Raw genomic sequence first — 21,592 nt, 5'->3', positions numbered from 1 at the left:
CATTATTTAACCAAATGTTTATACACAGAACTCATGACCATAGTGATTATCTTCCATATGAACCTCTGCATTTGACCCTCTGGCTCTAGTAGGTCTTAAACTTCTGTTCATTTATTTCTTTATTGTGTTGGCTTCTCTAATACTGAAAATTTTATACTGTCAATTCTAAGGCGTATAGTTAGTTTTCCACATTTCATTGTTTCTGAAATTGCAGTGTATATTATAAGTGTTAGATACATTTGATCTGGCAGGGTTTCTGGTTTCTTTTTTCCCCCAAAAGCTGTTAATTGAATCTTAGGATGCACCTACATTTGTGAAAGTATTTAAGTCTGTCAGCACCTTCTTCTATAGAAGAACATGATGATTTGGACATAATTTGCTACCAAGGGCCCCAGTTTGGTCTCGGCCTTCAAATTAACATCTGTTTTCACCTTTCTACAGTAGTAGCTGCCAGATATAATGTCTTCCATCTTAAAGAAACCTCAACTGTTTATTATAGACTTGTCCTGCTAAGAATATGGTGGCTGTTACAAACTCTTTTTTTTTTTTTTTATTGAATAAACTAATAAATATCTAGTTTGTGCAGTGGAGGCACAATAAGGCCAATAAAAGATAGATAAGACAATCTGTGTGTAGCCTCTTCTGAATCTGTAATTTTTTCAAATATGTTTAAGGAAAATTTACTCTGAGAACTTACAGAAATTGTAACTCTGGTATAACGGTTGCAGAGTGGTGAGGGGAATTATGAAATCTCTTTGAGGAAATGAGTTTTTGGTTAATAGTGGAGTTCCTGTGCTTTACACAAAAATGGAGACTTTACCCCTATCATTAGGAAGTTATTTGGTTATAGCTGATTCATGTGGTGGTGTTGTACAGCAGAAACCAACATAACATAAAGTAGTTATCCTCCAGTTAAAAATAAAAGACCAAAAAAAAAAAAATTATTTGCACCGGAAGGGGAGTAAATTAGGAGTTAAGGACTTTTTTTCTGGCCATATTGTGCGGCTCGCGGGATGTTAAGGCCCCGACCAGGGGTCAGACTTTTGCCCCCTGCAGTGGAAGCATGGAGTTCTAACCACTGGACTACCAGGGAATTTCTAGGAATTTAGGGATTAACAGATAACCACACTGCTGTATGGTAAAGAATATGCTTGCAGTGCAGAAGACCTGGGTTCAGTCACTGGGTTGGGATGATATCCTGGAGAAAGCAATGGCTACCTACTCCAGTACTCTTGCCTGGAGAATTCCATGCCTTGCTGGCTGCAGGCCCAAGAAGAATTCTTTGCCATGGCATTGCAAAGAGTCAGACACAGCTGAGTGACTAACATGATGATGATATGTAAAATAGATAAAGATACTGTATAGCACAGGGGACTATATTAAATATCTCATAATAACCTATAGTGGAAAAGAATCTGAAAAAGTATATATATAAAACTAAATCACTTTCCTGTATAACTGAAACTAACACAATATTGTAAACTGGCTATACTTCAATTTAAAAAAAGCAAATTATTTGCCATCTTGTTTAGGGTTATAAATTCTACTCTTAAACTAGATTCATTGAAATTTTTTTATAGCATTGTTATTTATGTTGGGTTTTTTGTTTTTTTACTTGAACAGTGCTGTCTGGGAAATCAGGGAAGTATAAAATGAGAAAAGAATCTGCCTCTGTCTCCTTGCCTATCTGTTGCTACCCAAAAGAAATTCTCTACTACTTATTTGTTATTGTTTTTGGTCAGCATTGAGTTACAGCTGCAGGAACTAGGCCCTGTCATTCGTAGTGGTGTCTACTCCCACCTTGAAGCTTTCGTGCCATGCAATAAAGAAACACTGGTAAAACGTCTGAAGAAGTTACATCTCAATGTCCAGGTAAGAAGGGGAATAATAATAACTGCATCTGGGGTTTTAGAACCTGTAAAGAGACTGGTTTCTGTTTGCTGCTTTTGCATATTAATTGCTTTATAGTCATAGTATCTATATTTAATAACCACAGTCATAGTGTATATATTTAATAACCACAGAATGTTCTTTTTAAGGCCTGGGATACAACTGCTTTTCAATAGTTGATAAGTTTTGATGAGAAATAATGTTTTCTAATGCTTCCTGGATGAGATAAATTAACTTCATTTCATAGCTGACACAACTTTATCCTTAGCAAATAATCTGACATGTGTCACTCAATTTTTTTATTCCTGAAATGGACCCATACAGACACACTCACACAGACATGAAGACCAATGGAAAGAATCACAGGATTGCATGTAAACTCAAAGATTATTCATTGTAATCATCAGTGTTTTACTAGGTTCTTTTCCACTACAACCCCTCTAAGTGTTTCATTACATCAGGAAGTTCTTCCATACATTGGGCCAGATCCAAGTCCTTTCCATCCTTTCCACCCTAATTCTGCTTTTGGCATGGAATTCTGTGTTACAGGTTGTATACTTCCATTAATAAAATGGTTCTTTGAATTGAGAAACTACAGTTCTTTCTCAGTTTAAGCAGGTTAATGAACAAATGAAATTTATTTGAGGTCTCAGATTTCTTGGACTGTGGAATGTTAGCTATGGAAGAAGACATTTATCTAACCCTTGCTTTTCTTCATGTGGTATAATTATGTACCTTTGTATCTCTAAACAAATTGTGTGGTTTGCATGTTTGTGAGCTTCATATAAATGGAGAAACAGTGTCTGTTTTCTTCTTCAGCTTGCTTATTTACACTCAACATTATGCATTTCAGGTTTATCTGTTTTTATGTGTAGTGGGACTCCATTTTTACTGCTGTGTGTACAGTGTTCCATTGTATGAATATAGTTCAGTTAATTTATTCATTTAACTGTTGATGGATACTTGACTTTTTCCCAGGCAGAGAGTCTCAACTGTATAATTCTTAAGATCACATAGAAACCATGATACTGGATTTCACATTTTGAAGAATGGTATTTTATAGCAAACACTGTCCTATGTGCCGCAATAGTAATTGGTATGCATGAAATAAGTAAAATGCTTGTTAGTAATATTTGTATTTTATTTTTATTAGATTTTTGTCTCTATTTAATCATTGTATTATAGTTAAAGTGTGCATATAATTTACTGCCCAAACATGGAGTATTTTTAAGAATGTAATTGAACACTATTAATTATGCTGAGGCAACAGGCAAAAACTGGGACTCTGTTTGGCTGTCTGAGAAGTATGGTTATCCTAATTTTATATCTAGTGTGCACTGTGAAAAGTCAGCATTGTAGAAGAAATGTCCGTATTTGAGTATGCTAACATTTCAGTTGTGTGATCAATATCTAAAACCCAGATTTCATCTTTTGAGGACCTGCTTACAAAATAGGCTATGTAAATATGCTTGAAAAAACTTTTAGTTTTTTTTCCCTCAGGATGATCGTTTAAGAGAACCTCTGCAAAAGCTGAAACTGGCTGTCAGCAATGTCATGCCTGAACAGCTATTTAAATACCAGGAGGACTGCCAGGCTCGTAATCAGGCTAAGTGTGCCAAGTATGTACCTCTTCTATTTGGACTGGCTTTTGCACTTGAGAAATACCTGTAGCTGTTAGGGATTGGTCTTAAGTAGAAATCCACCTAAACCACTAGAGTGGCATAACTGAATATTTTCTAAATGGTAAGGCACTTCCCACTCAGTTGCTTTGGGGTGAAAGGCAAAAGGTCTTTTGATGTTGTGTTGTGCATGAGTGTGATCAAAGCTAGAGCTGACCCTGATAAGATATTTCACATGTTGACCTACTTGACTGGTTGCAGTTGGATACAAAAGATAAGTGTTCATGCCTTTATATTAGAATTTGAAGACCTTATTTACCAGAGTGCTATATAAGGCACTTCAAATTCAAAGTATTATGTGGAAAGTTTAATTCCTTATTTACCCTGTCTTTGAAGCAATTCAACAAGTATCCAAGGAGCATATTATAGCAATGTTGGGTTAAAACTTTGCTGCATAAAATGTTTTCCATTTTTAGGTTTCAAACAGATGAAGAACGAGAAAAAAATGGGTCCGAGGAAGATGACGAGGAGAAACCGGGGAAACGTGTCATAGGACCAAGGAAGAAATTCCACTGGGATGACACCATTAGGTAAGGTTTAATGAAAACCTTCACTTTCAACCAAATAGATAATGCAGAAGTACAGTTTCTACGGTTTCTCATTAAAAAAGAATCTAGAGTAAATGGAAAACTCGATTAGAAGCAGCCAAAAGTTACTGTGTAGGAAAATTTTATTCAAGAGAAATTAATTTGGTTCTAATATCCATAGAGTTCTATCACTTTTATTTTCACATAGTACTTTTCATAAACTAATCTTATTATTGAGTAAGTCATACTGGTTTCAGAGGTGAAGTACTCAGTATGTTTGTGTAACCAGTCATCTTTCTTACCAGTATTTCTGTACTCCTAGTAGAGGGTTTAGTTGTAGGACTACCCCTTTTAAACTTTGGTGCCTGGATTAAAGGTACCAAAGGGAATTATCTTATACTGGGGATTTGGCTATAGTGCACTGAATGATGTATGTTAGAAATTATTTATCTTCATGTCATCTTCTGAATTCTTCAGATAATATTCTTTATTATTGCTGTCAGATTTGTGTGCTTTTAAAAAAATCTGTTTCAAGCTTAATTTTCTACAATTTGCAGTCAGATTTATATATAAATATATATATTTTTAATCTGTTTAGAACTTTGTTATGTAACCTTGTTGAGATCAAATTGGGATGCTATGAGTTAGAGCCAAATAAAAGCCAGTCTGCTGAGGATTATCTTAAATCCTTTATGGAGACAGAGGTGAAACCATTGTGGCCTAAGGGCTGGATGCAGGCAAGGTAAGAAATGTGACATCCTAGATTTTATTTTACTCTCTTATTGCTGTTATTAAAGACACATATATACACACATATTACATTCATTTTCCTAAGAACCTAGTGTGTTTGACATTCTGTAAGTCGTCTCAGATGATGCCTACTTTGAAAGCTTCACTCACTTAAAAGAAAAAAGTCATATAGACATAGAGATACACATAAAAGTGACTCTCTTTAACTGACCACTTTTTCTTTTTTGCACCTGAATTTCCTAATAGAGAAAAAGGGAGGGGGGAAGAAGGTTATGAACTTTGGGAAGGGAACTTTATATGGGTATCTTGAAGATAAGTAGCTGAATACAAGATTTAGATTGCAGAAAAAGAGGCACAACTTTAGTTCTATTGAAAATACAGTCAGTGTAGAGTGGTATCTCAAAAACTAAGGGTAGCTCAGTTTAAAGAGTTAAGTATAGAATGTTAAAATCAATAGGCCTGGTTGTCTCAACCTGTCATCCTAAAGTGTTCATCTTAAATCAACAGAAATCTTTTAAAAGATTTAAATAAAGAGGTAATATAAAATTTTGCATAAAATAGGTTATTGAATTTACTGTACCATTGTAAGTCTTTATTTGGTAAATAGCAAGTAGTAGCCTATTGAGTATCAAATGATTAAAATGACAAAGTGATTATCTTGTTATTGTTTGCTATGAAAAATAACTGTTTTTTTTTTTTTAACTTTTCCAGAATGCTTTTTAAGGAAAGTCGGAGTGTACATAATCATCTTACTTCTGCTCCGTGAGTAAATGCAGACCCCAGATTTCTTCATTTATTTTTATTCACATTATGATATTTATTAAACAAAATATTCATTAAATCCTAGGTAAAATAGGACTTAAACATACAATCTGTCTTAACACAGCTTTTTAAAAAAAATCATTTTAACTGTTGACTCTCTGGACCCGAGGACACATTTCTCTATTAATGAACTTCTTAGGCTAGTCTCTAAAAACTTGAATCCATAATGTAACATATTGGTTTGAAATCTGGTGGTGAGAAGCCATTTAAATAGGAAGGCTTCAGTGGTTTCTTTTGTTCCTGGATGGTCTGCCCTCCAGTTCTTTTGTATCCTTTTTCTTTCCCTCCTAATGACCATCACAAAGGTAATCTGTTAGCCTCCTGCTTTCCAGGACAGTTCTGTATATATCCTACCTAGCCTTGCCTTGCAGCGTGTTTTATTCCACAAAATTAATGTACTCTTCATGTCCTTTCTTCTGTCCCAAAGTGGATCTTTTAATTAGTGATGTAATTACCAAAGAATATGAAGTCGCTCAGTCGTGTCTGACTCTTTGCAACCCCATGGACTGTAGCCTGCCAGGCTCCTCTGTCCATGGGATTTTTCCAGGCAAGAATACTAGAGTGGGTTGCCATTTCCTTCTCCAGGGGATCTTCCTGACCCAGGGATTGAACCCAGGTCTCCCGCATTGTAGGCAGATGCTTTACCGTCTGAGCCACCAGGGTTCAAGAATGGTCTCTAGTAAAAAGGCAGGTTTTTTCTGTGGTTATATTTTTGGGTGAATACTGGTTATCTTGACAAGGATTCTGTTTTTCCTTACAACTTAAGGCTCCTTCTCTATAGCCTAGAAGTGTAGTGTTAAGGGTTATTAAAATATAAAATTAGCAGGTCACTGAGAAGTTACTGGATAACTTTAGTTCAGTACTCCACTAAGAGGTCTGGATAATATCTGGGAAGTGTTACGAAATTCCCCCTCTCCTTATGTATACTTGCAGTGGATAGAATTTTTTTTTTTTTTTTTTACAGCTTTTAGGAAGGACACTTTGTTAGTTTACTATCGGAGATACATTAAAGTTGGTTTTGGTTTTCAGATCTTGCTATTTTTGTTTTTTTTGGGTATAAATTTGGAGTAGTTTGGTTTTATAGGTTTACTTTGTTGCAGGTGGTTTACATATCCCAGGGTGGGAGTAAATATATTTTTATGCATTTATGTGTATTTGTGTCAATATTTCAGGCCTTTAATTTCCCTATAGTCCTAAAAGCCCATTACAATTCAAGTATAGAAATAATTTATTTCTTCAGTTCTAAAGCAAGTTTCACATAGATCCTTTCTCTCAGTTTTTTTTTTTTTTTTTTTTGTAGCCTCATTATTATGGCTTTTTCTTTTGTTTTGTATCAGAAAGTAGGAATCTGTGTGATAATATAGGCCTGGAAGTCATGACTATTACTGTTGCCTTAATGAAGTTATAGATTGACTGTAACATTTTATTTAGACATTTATTAATTTAACTTAGTGAAGTAGAAATATTCAATGTTCAGAAATATTCAGATAATTTTAGCTTTACAACCGTTTAATTATTCAGCAAACATGTAAGTACTTTCTTGTGCTAAAGAAAAGAACCCTTAAGATTTTTTTAATCTTTTCACTTTTTCACACTGGTTCACAAATGTTCTAAGCTTTCATGGTGTTTTTCTATTGCCCTTTTACTGTCAGTTTTGAAATTTTTTATTTGAACTATTATGTTAAAAATAACTTTCTTAAAAAACTTGAGGATTTTTTTTGTTTTTTAAATAGTATGTCATTTATAACCTCTTAGCATGGTTTAATTTGAGCTTGAAGTTCCTTAAAGCTCTTTTCTATAAATAATTACAAATTCCTACCAATTCTTTGAAATAAGTATCCTTTAGGCAGCTTCATTAGCCTGTTTTGAGTTTTAATTTTTATTTTTAGCAATTATATTTAATTAAAAAAATTTTATCATCTACATTTTACTAATGGTTTGACCTTTATTGTAGTTAATTGAAATTAGTAAAAATGTTGCTGTATATTCACATATAAACTGAATACTTACATACAAAATTATGTGTTACAATTTCCTAATGAGTGACTTAACTGCTATTGAGATAACGTCCTTTTTAATCTTTTCTCTTAGGGCAAAGAAAAAGGTGATTCCTGCACCTAAACCCAAAGTGAAGGTAAATATTGAACTAAATCTTTAGTTAGTGATAATTGGTGACTATTGAAATACATTCTTATGATGAAAAGGTTATATGGCATTTAGCATAGATTAGGTACTGTTCTCTTAAGAAGGGTATTTTCAAGCATTGTAAAAATTCTGGAGCCATTGTATTTGGGAGAATAGATAACTGTGGCAATGGGAAGTTTACATACATTAGTTGAATTCTGAGGCTTAGTACTACTTAGAAATGTTGGATAAAATATTAATATGACAAATAGCTTTTAAAAGCATGGCTGGGATCTTGAATGAGTGAAATCCTTGTCTCAAAGCAAAGGACTAGCTGCCAGAAAGTTAATGTCACTGAAACTTCAGTTGCCCTTAGGTGCATTTGCTGATTTCTGTCACCTTTCACACCTCAGCTGATAAGATTTTCTTAGACTTAAATAGGTTGGGAATTGGAATGAAGCTCTCCATAAACCTGGGACTCTCAGAGGATGACATTTTTAGTAAAAGAGAGGGCTAGAAAAGAAGTCCACTCACCAGTAAAAAGATTAAGAAATTTGTATGTTTTGGCCATGGTTCTGAATTAGGGAAAGAATGTCCTTCCTGAAAATTTTCTATGGATTAGGAGATTAGTTTATACAACCTGGGTAATCTGGGAAAACCTCAAGCTAGGAAAATAACTTAAAAGTTGTTAAATTAGTATTAACCCAGGGCACTGGCAAATCACATTCTTTCTGGAATAATGTACCCTCATCCCAGGCCTCAAAGGCTTATTACATATGTGCTTAGTTGGTGAGTCGTATCCCACTGTTTGCGACCCCATGGACTGTAGCCTGCTAGGCTCTTGTGTCCAAGGGGATTCTCCAGGCAAGAATACTGGAGTGTATTGCCATGCCCTCCTCTAGGAAATCTTCCCAACCCAGGGATCAAACCCAGGTCTCCCACATTACAGGCAGATTCTTTACCATCTGAGCCACCAGGAAAATCCAAAAATACCGAAGTGAGTAGCCTATCTCTTCTCCAGGGGAGCTTCCAGACCCAGGAATCAAACCAGGGTCTCCTGCATTGCAGGCGGATTATTTACCAGCTGAGCTAGTGGGGAAGCCCAAAGAAGGGTTTCCCTGACTGGGAAACGAACCCAGGCCGTGGCGGTGAAAGCGCCAAATCCTAGCCACTATGTATACTGTGTCAAACATGTGAAAATATGGGATACATGAGGAAATGTTGTGAGGAAATATTCCTATGAGTGGGTCAGCAGAGACAACCAGTAGAATTGAATCCCTGAGAACAGCAAGTGATGGATTTATTATGGTTAGGACATAAAGTAACTTAAGTTGTTTAATATTTAAAAATGTAGAAGGAGGGACAAAAAAACATCAAAATAGACAAGGCAGAGTTGAACCAAGCATTGGGTTGGCCAAAAAGTTTTAGTTTTTCTGTAGGCTGTTATGGAAAAAACCAAATGAACCTTTTGGCCAACCCACTATAACCTCTAGAAGTGAAAACTATAATCATTTGAAATTAAAATTGTAATGAAAGCCCACCCCTTTTAGATTTTAGACTTTTCCCATAGTCTTCACTCTTTGAATAGAGTTTCTTTGCTTGTGAGGTTATGGCCAGATCTGTATTTGCTACTCTGTGCTCTTCTTAATAGTGTTAGAGGCTTTTTGAATATAGATTAAGTAGTCTTCTTTTTCTTAGTTAAATCTATTGGTTCATGCTTTGTTTTGACATTTGACTTATTTTTAAACTCCTAATACCCACCATAAAGAGTTGGTTAAATTTTGCTACATCTCTTTAAACATATGATTAAATTTACCAGAACTCTGATAACGGGTGTGTTGGGATGGTACAGTGGGATAATCTGTTGTGTTCATCTTTTAAAAAAAAGTTTTTTTAGTTTATTTTTGGCTACACTGGGTATTTATTGCTGTGCACGGGCTTTCTCTAGTAGCTTTGAGTGGGAGTTATTCTTCATTGCCACACGCGGGCTTTTCATTGCTGTGGCTTCTCATTGCAGAGCACAAGCTCTAGGCACAGGCTCAGTAGTTAATGCTAGTAGTTGTAGGGCATGGGCTTAGTTGCCCCCAAGGCATGTCAGATCTTCCCAGGCCAGGGATCAAACCCATGTCCTCTGCATTGGCAGGCAGATTCTTAACCACTGAACCACCAGAGTAGTCCTGTTTTGTTCATCTTTGTGAATTTACCTTTTCCTTTTCCCCAAATGGGAAAAGCTGTATTCTGATTTTTTTTTTCCTGCTCTAATGCCCCTTCAATACATACTTCAGTTATAAAGGTAATACCAGGAATGCTTATAGGAGAAAATGCAAACAATATAGAAAAGTGAAGGAGGAAAGTAAAACTTATCCTGAAATTTCTGCTCACACAAAGGAAAAAAAGCTTCTTTCTGGTACACATCTGCCCTCCCTTCTTCTGGATCTCTCCTTGCCTCCCCTCCTTCCTTCCGGATCCATCTGCCCATCCAGCCATTTGTTTATCCAGATTGAATTAACATTTTATATAAAAGAAATAACCTGTTTTTTCCACTCAAATATATAACCTAAACAATTTGCCAGTATAAATCTACACAGTACTCTTGGGTGGATTAAATGTTATTTTTATAAAGAAAAAATATTAATAAGTTACTTTAAAATGGCAATTTTATACTGGTAACACTACCAATATTATTTTGATATACTCCCTCACTCTCAGTTTCTGTCCTCTTTTTAGTAATGGAGTTTTCACTGAATGGTATGTCAGTGCAGTCATGTCTCATCTGTTCATCTTAGCAGACAGCCTTGCCCTTAATGTAGTTACACTTCAGACTGCTAAAAGGCATTGAGGTTTTCAGTCAGGGCTTTTTAGAAGTTTTAGAGAAATTGCTAAGAAAGTTAGAGTGCAGTGGCATTCTTAAGAGAAATAAGAATTTACTGTTCTTATTTATTGTCATAATACCTTAGAAGGTAGATGGTAGAGACTTTTTCTCCATGCTTCCCCACTACAGTTAAGGTAAGTGCTGTGGTGGTATAAATTAATATATATGGCTTTGGGTTTATTTGGATTTGTCTCTTTTTAAAAAACTAGTTGAAACTTTGAAATGATTTTTATGTAGTTTTCTTTCTTCTTAATTTTAAAAATAAAATGTCAAGTACTTCATATTTTTCTTTAGAAAGATACTTTTTTAATGCTTTTGCTCTTTAAGTATTTTAAACTGCTCTAATTCTATCTCTTCCTTGAATTTCAAGAAGGTTAAATTCTTAATTCTCTCTTAGATATTTAGACTTTTAATTTCTAATACTCTTGTTTTCTTAGCATAGTACCTTGCTTATAGTGAATATATATGGAATAAATTATAATTTATAAATGACTTCTACCATAATGAATAGAAAGCACAATTTAAGTGTGCTTGAATTGAATCATCTACCAGTTTGATGTGCCATTTTCTCTATGTACTGTCTGTAGGTAAGACAGGCATACAAAGAGGTCAAAATGCAAGGAAGCAGGGAGTGATGGTCTTTACCATAGTAAACCATACTACACAAGATGGGTAAAATCCTAAGATAAAGGCAAAGAGACTTGTAGAATTTTAATTATGAGAATTCTAATCCTTTAAAAACTGATACTGTGTAAATTTTGATGAATTGTTTTTGTTTTTCTAATATAATGCTTCTCAATGCTAGGAGTGTAGTCCAAAAAAGGACCAGAAAACTCCCGCGTCCTCGGTGGCCTCAGTTGGTGGTCCTTCAGCGAGCTCTAGCACATCGGCCCTGGCCTCTACCAGTTCTGGCTCCACGCCAGTGCAGGAGACCATCTGCCTTGATGACTCACTAGATGAAGAACTTTCCTTTCATCCACCTGCACTGGATCTTGTTTCTGAAGCTTTAGCTGTTATCAACAATGGGAACAAGGGCCCTCCAGCTGGCTCAAGGATAAGTATGCCAACTGCAAAACCTCGTCCAGGACTGAGAGAAGAAAAATTAGCAAGTATCATGAGTAAACTGCCACTGGCTACACCCAAAAAGCTAGATTCTACTCAGACTGCACATTCATCAAGTCTTATTGCTGGCCACACAGGGCCAGTACCAAAGAAACCCCAGGATTTAGCTCATACTGGCATCTCTTCAGGCCTTATTGCTGGTTCTTCAATTCAGAACCCGAAAGTTTCCTTAGAACCTTTGCCAGCCAGGCTGCTTCAGCAAGGACTACAGAGGTCAAGCCAGATTCATGCTTCTTCCTCTTCGCAGACCCACATCTCCTCCTCTTCCCAAGCCCAAGTTGCTGCCTCTTCTCATACTCTGGGAACATCAGAGGCCCAAGACGCTTCTCCGTTAACACAAGTAACAAAGGTGCACCAGCATTCAGCTGTCCAGCAGAACTATGTGTCTCCATTACAAGCGACTATTAGTAAATCACAGACCAACCCAGTGGTGAAGTTAAGTAATAATCCCCAGCTTTCCTGTTCATCCCCACTTACTAAGACTTCAGACAAGCCACTTATGTACCGCCTTCCCTTATCTACACCCCCACCTGGAAATGGTTCTCAAGGGTCCCACTCCCTGGTTTCTAGGACAGTACCTAGCACCACTACCTCCACTAACTATTTAGCCAAGGCAATGGTGTCACAAATCTCCACGCAGGGTTTCAAGTCCCCCTTCTCAATGGCTGCATCCCCAAAACTTGCCTCATCTCCAAAACCTGCCACATCTCCTAAACCCTTGCCCTCACCTAAGCCTTCTGCCTCACCCAAGCCCTCTCAGTCAGCTAAGCCTTCAGTATCAACTAAACTTATTTCTAAATCCAACCCAACTCCCAAACCTACTGTATCCCCAAATTCTTCCAGTCCAAATGCACTAGTGGCCCAGAGTAGCCACTCGAGCAGTCACAACCCAGTCCATAAACAGCCCAGTGGAATGAACATCAGCAGACAGTCTCCCACCTTGAATTTGTTGCCCTTGAATCGCACTTCAGGCCTTCCGTCTACGAAAAATCTTCAGGCCCCTTCAAAGCTGACAAACTCAGCGTCCACTGGAACTGTTGGGAAGAACAGCTTGAGTGGAATTGCAGTGAATGTACCTGCCAGCAGAGGTAGCAGCCTCAACTCGAGCGGAGCGAGTAGGACTAGTCTGTCTGGGGGAGCAGGAAGTGGAACACAGGGTGCTACTAAACCGCTGTCTACTCCACACAGACCGTCCTCTGCCTCAGGGTCTTCAGCGGCGACAGCCAGTGTGCAGGTATGTATGTTAGATGCGCTCACGTGATCAAGTGCAAGGCGGTGTAACTTCTCTCAGTCAGTTTAATGGTCGTTTTATGATGTGTCAGTTGTTTATAATTTATGACTTATGGGATGTTGACATCACAGTGATGGATAATCTTGGGGACAAAATTTTTGTTGAGATGTGTTTTTTTATCACATGCTTGCTTTCAAAATTTTTCAAAATTTAAAACTGTATCTTATCAAAGTCCAGAATAGTCACTTATGATTTTAACATACCTTCGCTTGTCTCTTCTTTTCCCTGTCCTAGTCCCATTCTCCTGTCAACTTTCATAACTTTTTAAATAAAATTTATACATTCATATTATTTTTTCCTTTAACCATGTCTTTTTGAATAAAATTTTTATTTTTTATAAATTTTGCAGTTGTTCATATATAATTCTCTGTCAAATTAGTATCAATAGTCTGTTTATACCACACTTTCCCCATTCATGAGTTTTTCATTTAAATTTCTCTCTCAGTTAGCAGGAGTACCTAATTCAAGAAATCTTTTCAAGAAGACTAATGTGAATGTTGTTTTACTTCAGCACTTATATACCTGATGATTTCTGTCACACTTGAATAGATTCAGATTTCTTAGGTCAACTAAGTGTCTCACTCGATTTTATAAATATACTGCTCCACTGACCCTTACTATTTAAAGTTATAAAAAAGTTTGAGGCCATTCTGACTTTTTGTTTCCTTATAAGTAACGTATTTTCTCTGCCTAAATGCTAATCACATTTTATCTTTTTCCTTGAAAATCAGGTGTTCCCAGATAATGGCTAGGTTTATCTAGATAATTTTCATTAATTTTGTACCTAGAAAATAATAACATCTTTCAGTCTCCGACCCACTCATTTTTTCAGCTCAAGAATATTTTATTCTGTTATGGGCCTGATTATTATTTCTGATCCATTTGCCGAGGATTTTTGAGAGCTCTATTGCTCATGTATTTCATTTCTCTTGCCTTTCATGTCATCTTTTCTGTTATTATTTTCATCTATCTACCACTTATTTGTATTCTGAGGCTTTCTCAGATTTGTTCTTCACTTTACTCATTTGGTTTCTTTAACTTTTTTCCCCCTCCCTTGAAACATAATCCATGTTCACAGTTGGTAAAATTCAGAAAAAATTTTTGAAGAAAGAAAAGTCATGTATCGTCTCACCAGTGTTGATGTTTTCCAGATACTTTTTTCAGACTCTTCAAGAAAGTAGATTTTACATAATACTATGTTTCATAAGCTTTTTAAAAAATAGTATTTTATGGTGTTAGTTCTTAGCTTCTCAATTACTCTTTGAAAATATGACTTATTTATGAAACTCTGTTGTTTAAGAAAGTGCTCTAACTTTGTACTGCCTCTTATTTATGTGGAATAGGAACATCTAATGAAATAAGTTTCCACATGGTATCTGAGAGATTTCCTGCTGTTCAGTACAAGCTAAGTGTTGGTATTCAATGTACACTTTAAACCCAAATCATCACTCTGCCTCTACTATAGGCTTAGGAATGAATGAATTCTAAAATTCTAATATAGAACAAAATTCCATTATCTGATACTTCATTAATTGAAATCTAGGATTTATAGATGTTTTATCCATATGATTTTGCTTTTATCAGAAATAAGAAAATAGCAAAAAAAAAAAAAAAAACCCCCAGGGATCATATGTGAGAATTTAAGTTACAACTAACATCTAGGAGTTAGTCTGCATTCTTATTTTATTATCTTTGTTAAAATGTTGACTGTTTTTGAAATCAGTCTTTAATTTGATCATAGGAGTATGTGAGAGGATTATAATAACCAAAATGACAGTTCCATGGCCCATATCCTCCTTCCTATTGTCAACTACTTTTAACTGTTAGCTTTTTCTCTTGTGTTTTTTAAAAATAAGAATGAATAGAAGTCTCTTTTAATGTTATCTTTCAGCTTCTCATTGTGATAAATAAGGCTTTTAACTGTCTTATACTTCTCCCATTCTCTTCAGAGACTAAAATTACAACTTTTGGTTAAATCTGTGACTTTGTAAAAGATTGTCTGTGTTGAGCTAACTATTGTGAACTGTGGTATCAATCATAAATTTTGGGCTTATTTTCTGGAGTTAAAATTTGCTTTTTTTTTTTTTTTTCTTTCACTTACTTTGTTTTCTTTAAAGTTAAATCTCCCTCTATCTTTCATCATCTCCAGAATCTATCAGTTCTGTTTTCACCCCCTCACCCCCCGGAAAACTTCCTACATTTGATCATTTATTCCAAAAGAACAATTTCGTTTATTGTTTACCAGTTAGTTTCTTATCAAGGAACCTACATGGCAAAATTTGTGTTTCTAAAATGTAACTCCTTTCTTCTGATTTCTTCCTCTCCAAAATGGCTTTATAATTTGGAGACTTTAATGTTCCTGCCTCATATCTGATCCTTTTTGTCTTTCTTATTAGTTTGACTGAAGAAAACATCAGTAATTGAATAAGATTATTTCTAACTTTTGTTCTCTTTTTTAACACATCAATGACGTCTTATCAGCTACCTTGTGGCACCTAGATCCTGTCTTTCTAAGGCTGGCCAACACGAAAAACAGATTTCCTATCTAAGTCTATAAAATATTCCACTTGCCTCTGAAAGATGTCTTTAGCTGTGTGCAGATGTGAACATGACAGGTCCTGAGGTTAATCAAAGTTAAAGTCTTTCTAGGTTCAGGTTGATCTCTACCTGCTTTTTATTTAATAACTTTGCACTGAAGGCTTTCCTGTTCTTTCTTGCCCTTCAGCTTATTGATTTTCTGTGAATCCAGTCTTTGCCACTCTATAATTTCCAAAATAATTCACTAAGCAAATATTTACTAAGTGTTTAATATGTGCCAGGCACTCTTCTAGGTGCTGGGGAAATGGGGGTGAGTCAAGATCATGCCCCCCCCCCCCATGGGGCATATATTCTAGGACGAAGATAAGCAAAACACAGTAATTAAAAATACTTTGTGCTGTAAAAATAAAAACAATAATATGATAAAGTGTGATTGCTGCTAACATGGATAAGGGAGATGGAGAAGGCCTCTTGGAAGAGGCAGTGTTTGAGCTGATAATTGAATGACTAGGACCAAGCCTTTTGGAGAGAAGAGCAAACAGCCCAGGCAAGAAAGGGAAAGTAGATGTGAAGACACTGAGATAGGAAGGAGCCTGACAGGGCTGGACAGTTGGGAAAGAGGGGGAGGTGACAGGTCAAAAAACAACTCCAACCATGTGATCGAGGACCTCAGGGGCTACAGTAAGGACTTGGGCTTCCACTTTGTGTTCAGTGGGAAGCCGTTGGAGGGGAGTGGTATGGTCTGATACACATTTCAAAAAATCATTCTGGGTGTTGTAGAGAATGTGGGGGGTAGATGTACTCACCAACATGAAACATGTTGTTAAAAAGAAATCTAACACCCACCACAAAGAGCAAGGTGTTCCTGTATATTTTCCCCTGGGGATGAAATGTAGAGGTCGTGGAAAATATTTCTGATTATGGGGCATTATCCTGAACTGTTTGCCTGGTTCATGTTGATAGCTTCTCCTGTAATGCTTCTAAATAATGCCAACAATGGATACCCCGCTTTTAAAAGGTCTCCATCTTCTGTGAGAGAAAATTATAACTGTCCATGTAACATTTAGATAATCTGGTGTTTCGTTTTAGTTTTATAAACAAAAGTGGATATGGAAGGTTTTTATAAGTATAAAATGTTAGTTACGGCCTGGTGGCATTTTTTATTGCTAATACACATAACTTAATTTTGGAAGTTGCCCTAATTTACATTTTCTGTCAGCTTTAATGCTTTAATGAGCCTACTCCAGAAAAGCATAAGAGTTCTCCTTATTAGCAGTATTTAATGTTCCTTACCAGGAGGGCTTCACTTGGGAAACATGGTTTTAGCGTGTGTTCCCCATATTGTTCTGAGATTGTAGTAGAATGTTGATGAAAAAGAAGAGAAAACTCTTGTTAACTCTTGATACTGATCCTTTTTCTCCTTCAAATTACTGTTTCTAAGTTAGTAATTTGTTCCTAAATCACCCATTTTTGACACGTGGTTGGCACAGTAGAGGTAAATGACTGGCAAATAAGAAAAACAGTTAAGTCCAAGCGTAAAGTGATACAGAGTTGCACTTACTTAAATGTAGAAGGTTGTGATTAAAAAAAAAAAAGATATGTTGAATATGAGTTTATCTTGTCTTTCATTTTGTGTTGCTTAAAAACTAAGATTTCAAGCCTTGAGTGGTGGGAAAGAATTGAAACTACTGATCTTAGCAGTTAACATATATGGGAGGGAAATGATTGTAACAGATGATGAGTTCAATTCTGAGCATACCAATTTGGTGAGGTTAGATATCCAATTGGAATTCTTCACTAAACCATTAGCTAACCAGGATTGAAACTGAGGTGAGAGGTCAGAACTATAGGTACAAGTTTGAGACATAAATAAAGGAGGTAAGGGAAGGCAATTGGAGAACTAGTGAAAAAACAGAATAGAAAGCTTTTTAAGGATGTTCTTCATTTTTTCATTCAGCAGTGGTGTGGACCATTGAATGTATAGATACATGAGATGATGTGGCATTTTTGCATGGGAAAATCACCTGCATTTTTCCTACAGATTAACTGAGAAATAAAATGACAAGCCCTTTATTAATAATGTCTACTGGTAGAAATCATCAGTATACAAAATAAAAGTAACAGTTGCTAATGCTTATTATTGATTAACAAATACTCAGAGAATTCAGTTTTCTTGACCAAACTTACAACTGTGAAAATTTTTTACCACAGAAATTTGGAGTTGATAAAATAAGGCTATAAAAGAAAGCTCACAATTGCAGATATAGTAGGTATTATCTGATACTGAGAAATTTTGGTTATAATCTTTATTAAAAGTTGGAATGGAAAAAAATGTTTATTTGCTGTATAGAAAATTTTTCAAAGAACTAAATTAGCTTAATAGAGTATATTTCAGTAATTTCTCGATGAAAGCTTATCAGTGCTGGCATGTTCCGAAGTGTTTTTCTTCATAATGATGGCATCAGAGCCCAAGTAGGGGAGTGTCAAAGCACTCTGATTTACCTTTTGCCTTAGGAGTCTGAGCTCAGAAATGTGGTGGGATTGGAAATCAGCTTTCAGGGGTTAAGAAGAGATGAGATAGTGTGGAAGATGAAGGCTGCCATTCAATAAGTTTGATAATAAAAGAAATATTCATAAGTCAGGTTGTTGCTAGGGGTTGGGGAAGAGCCGGGAGTAATGGTTGGTTGTAAGACAGTTGGTTTTAAGACATGTTAGGGGTCTCTGTATATGCAGAAGCAGAGGAAATGCAGAGAAAGTGCAGTGCTTGACTGACATCTGTGACAGAAAGTTCTGCAAGAGTGGTATTCATGGCATAGGTCAGGTGGTTAGCTTTTGAGGAAGAGGCAGATAAAGCTCATGAAGAGGAAAACACAGATGGCCGTTAACTATGAAAGTACAGGGCATGGAGTTGAGGGATCTGAGAGAGTAATAGTCTAGAACAGAAGCTGCAGACGTTGTGCCCAGAAAGACAGCTAAACTACAGATCAGAGACTGAACTGAAATTATATGGAATTAATTCCCTGTGTCAGATGGAGAGGTCAGAGCAAAAGCGGAAGTCCAAGTTTGGCAATGAGTGCGTTAAGAGAGGAATGGGTGTTAATATAGACATTGCAGTAACAGTTAAGGAAACTTAACTGGTGATGAAGAGCTAAGTAGAAGTATTTTCAAAGCCAGTATTGGTCACTCTTTGAAATGTAATTTACATTTCAGCCTTCATTTCTGTCTCCCAGAGTTTCTGTTACAGTAGACGTAAGACACAGTCTCACGTCCATGAGGATATTAAGTAAAATAAATCAATTCAGGTTAAAGACTTGATTTCTTATGTATTTTGACCCCTGGTTTCCGCAGTCCACAGCAGGAGCATCATTATTGGCTAATGCCTCACCTCTGACTCTCATGACATCACCTTTGTCTGTAACAAATCAAAATGTGACTCCTTTTGGGATGCTGGGTGGCCTTGTTCCAGTGACCATGCCCTTCCAGTTTCCCTTGGAGCTACTTGGCTTTGGAACGGACACAGCTGGAGTGACAACCACCTCGGGATCTACCTCAGCCGCTTTCCACCATAGCCTAACTCAGAGTAAGTGGGGCTCTTTTTCTTACATGGCTACCTAATCTTGACAGAACAGGAAACCTCACAAATTTATACTAATTGAGAGCAGTCCAGTTGGAGTTAGTGGAGATTATAGAATTTCTTTTTAAAAGAAATCCAGTTTATTTAATGTGTATATATAAAATAAGTAATTACTGGACTCTGAAATTTTTTTATAGTTTCTAAAGTTAACTGGCTATTCCACACTTTTATCTTAATGAAATTTATAGTAAGAGAAAGTCAGATTTCTTGGGTTATTTGCATGCACATTTATATTTATACACGTAATGTTTAAAAAAACCTTTGAAGTCGAGGTCTGTGCTTGCATTGGATAAATTATTTTCATTTTTGTATCTAAGAGGGCTCAGATCTTAGTTTGAAGAAGATCACTGACAAGTGTGTTCTCCCCCCAGATTTACTAAAGGGTTTACAGCCAGGAGCTCAGCACGCAGCAGCGCTTTCCCACTCACCTCTGCCTGCACATGTACAGCAAACGTTTAATGGTAAGAGAGCCCCTGTTTCTTCCTCTGTCTAACATTTATACAGATTTACCAATATATTAGATCTTTCCTGAAAACAATACGAGAGAATGACAAAGACTGGAAAAGGTAATTTTCATATGAGCAAATGCTCATCGGCAACAAATGCCTTTTCAGAGAAAGGAAACAGGTAAAGGAGATCTTTTGTTACATGTGCAGAGAGCCTTTTTGAAGGTGTTTGTTATATGGGAATGAGGACAAAGAATAGGATTTATAAGACAGTATACAAAAATCATGTCCAGTAGTTAATCACACTTGACCTTTATGGAAATTTTCCAGAGTGCCAGATAGTCTTGTGATACACGTATTAGCTAATTTAATCCTTACAATAAACCTGTGAATGAGATCACAATCCCCATTTTACAGATCAGGAAACTCAGGAAAGGGAATCAGAGGTAAGCAGCTTGCCCAAGTTGATGGGATAATAAGTGTTTAATCTGAGATAGAATCCAGGAAGTCTGACTCCATGGCCTGTATTCCTAACCATTACTTTTCTCTGCCTCCTCACCCTGATTAAACTCATGTGATCTCACACTCTGTGTTACATACTTGCAGGCCAGCTAGATGCTCTGAGGTCTGGAGTTGGACAGCGGATGCTGCACCCATCCCTGGCCTCCAGATTTTCACTCTCATCAGCAGCTGACCCCAGTAAAATGCCGATAGTTTTCTGAGGGCCATTTTCAGCATCTTTGAGCAGCTCAGCTTTTCTCTTAACTGTGAAAGCTGACTAGGGCCTCACTGTTCTTTTTGGCCACTGCATTTAAAATGGTTGTTGAACAAGTTTACAGCTGACCACAAAGTGGAAATGGGAGCTTCAGAGCAATCTTGAGGCAGTAGGTTGTAGTAAATGCTCTAAGACACCCAAGTGTTAAGCTGCCCTGGACTAACCTCTTGAGAGAATGAACACAAGACCACAATTGTGCCAGTGTGGGAACAAAGTGTGAGTCGCTCAGTCGTGTCCGACTCTTTGCGACCTCATCGACTGTAGCCTGCCAGGCTCCTCTCTCCATGGAATTCTCCAGGCAAGAATACTGGAGTGGGTTGCCAGTCCCTTCTCCAGGGAATCTTCCCAATCCATGGATCAAACCCGAATCTCCTGCGTTACAGGCAGATTCTTTACACAAAGTAGGCACAAATGTCAACAATCCTGATCGTCCTGAGCTTCTTGACTAGGTTTAAATGCTTAAGGAAAATTGCCCTGTGACTAAAGCAGTTCCACCCTGGGTTTTGACAGCTGCTTGGTATGGTGAGTCCAGCTGAGAACTGTATGTTTGTGGGCAGACTGGTAGAAATCTGCAGGGAATTAGGCACACGGGTTTCTTGTGGTTCAATGTGACCCTCATATTCCAGATTTAGATACATTATCTTGTTATCTGATCAGCACCTCTGTTCCAGAGGGAGACAGGAAATAAGACTGTCAGTATTTTCCAAGTAATTAAAATTTAAAAGTTTGCGAATTTTTCATTTAAAAAGCATTTTAAAGTCTGAGACACTAAATTTGAGAATCAGGCTGGAATTTTTGAATTCTAGGACTGCCACTTTGAGCAAGTGTAGTTTGTTCGAATATCACTTCCCTTGATAGGGATAGCAAGATGTTTTTAATAGGCTTATTATGGAGAATTTAACAAAAATATTTAAAGCTTCTAGCATAGTATCAGGTACATGGTAAGAGCTTAGTTAATGTTAATTCTCTGATTAAAGACTGGGGCCAATAAACTTTTTCTACAAACATGAAAATGGTAAATATTTCATGTTTACTTTGCATGGCCACGTAGTCCGTCACAGATACTTAACTCTGCCATTGCAGCACTAGAACAGTTACAGATAATGCATAACGTGAGTGTGA

General features: G+C 36.6%; 1 protein-coding gene across 2 annotated transcripts in view; it reads left to right on the top strand.

The window, feature by feature from the left end:
* UBN2 (ubinuclein 2) overlaps positions 1 to 21,592 on the top strand; it is a 91,600-nt gene that overhangs the window by 46,561 nt on the left and 23,447 nt on the right. The window contains exons 8-16 of one of the 2 annotated variants that reach the window (XM_070465046.1): positions 1,743 to 1,872; positions 3,391 to 3,509; positions 3,986 to 4,099; positions 4,695 to 4,838; positions 5,558 to 5,608; positions 7,760 to 7,802; positions 11,470 to 13,020; positions 18,964 to 19,195; positions 19,621 to 19,710. In XM_070465046.1, coding sequence (XP_070321147.1) covers positions 1,743 to 1,872; positions 3,391 to 3,509; positions 3,986 to 4,099; positions 4,695 to 4,838; positions 5,558 to 5,608; positions 7,760 to 7,802; positions 11,470 to 13,020; positions 18,964 to 19,195; positions 19,621 to 19,710 — 2,474 coding nt within the window. The remainder of the gene's footprint in view (positions 1 to 1,742; positions 1,873 to 3,390; positions 3,510 to 3,985; positions 4,100 to 4,694; positions 4,839 to 5,557; positions 5,609 to 7,759; positions 7,803 to 11,469; positions 13,021 to 18,963; positions 19,196 to 19,620; positions 19,711 to 21,592) is intronic. The other variant, XM_070465050.1, reaches the window with a different exon arrangement.

Source organism: Odocoileus virginianus, chromosome 1 (genome assembly GCF_023699985.2).
Source record: "Odocoileus virginianus isolate 20LAN1187 ecotype Illinois chromosome 1, Ovbor_1.2, whole genome shotgun sequence".
Taxonomy (NCBI): Eukaryota; Metazoa; Chordata; class Mammalia; order Artiodactyla; family Cervidae; genus Odocoileus; species Odocoileus virginianus.
The sequence above is the reverse complement of the archived record's forward strand: the minus strand, read 5'-3'. Positions and strand labels throughout refer to the sequence as shown.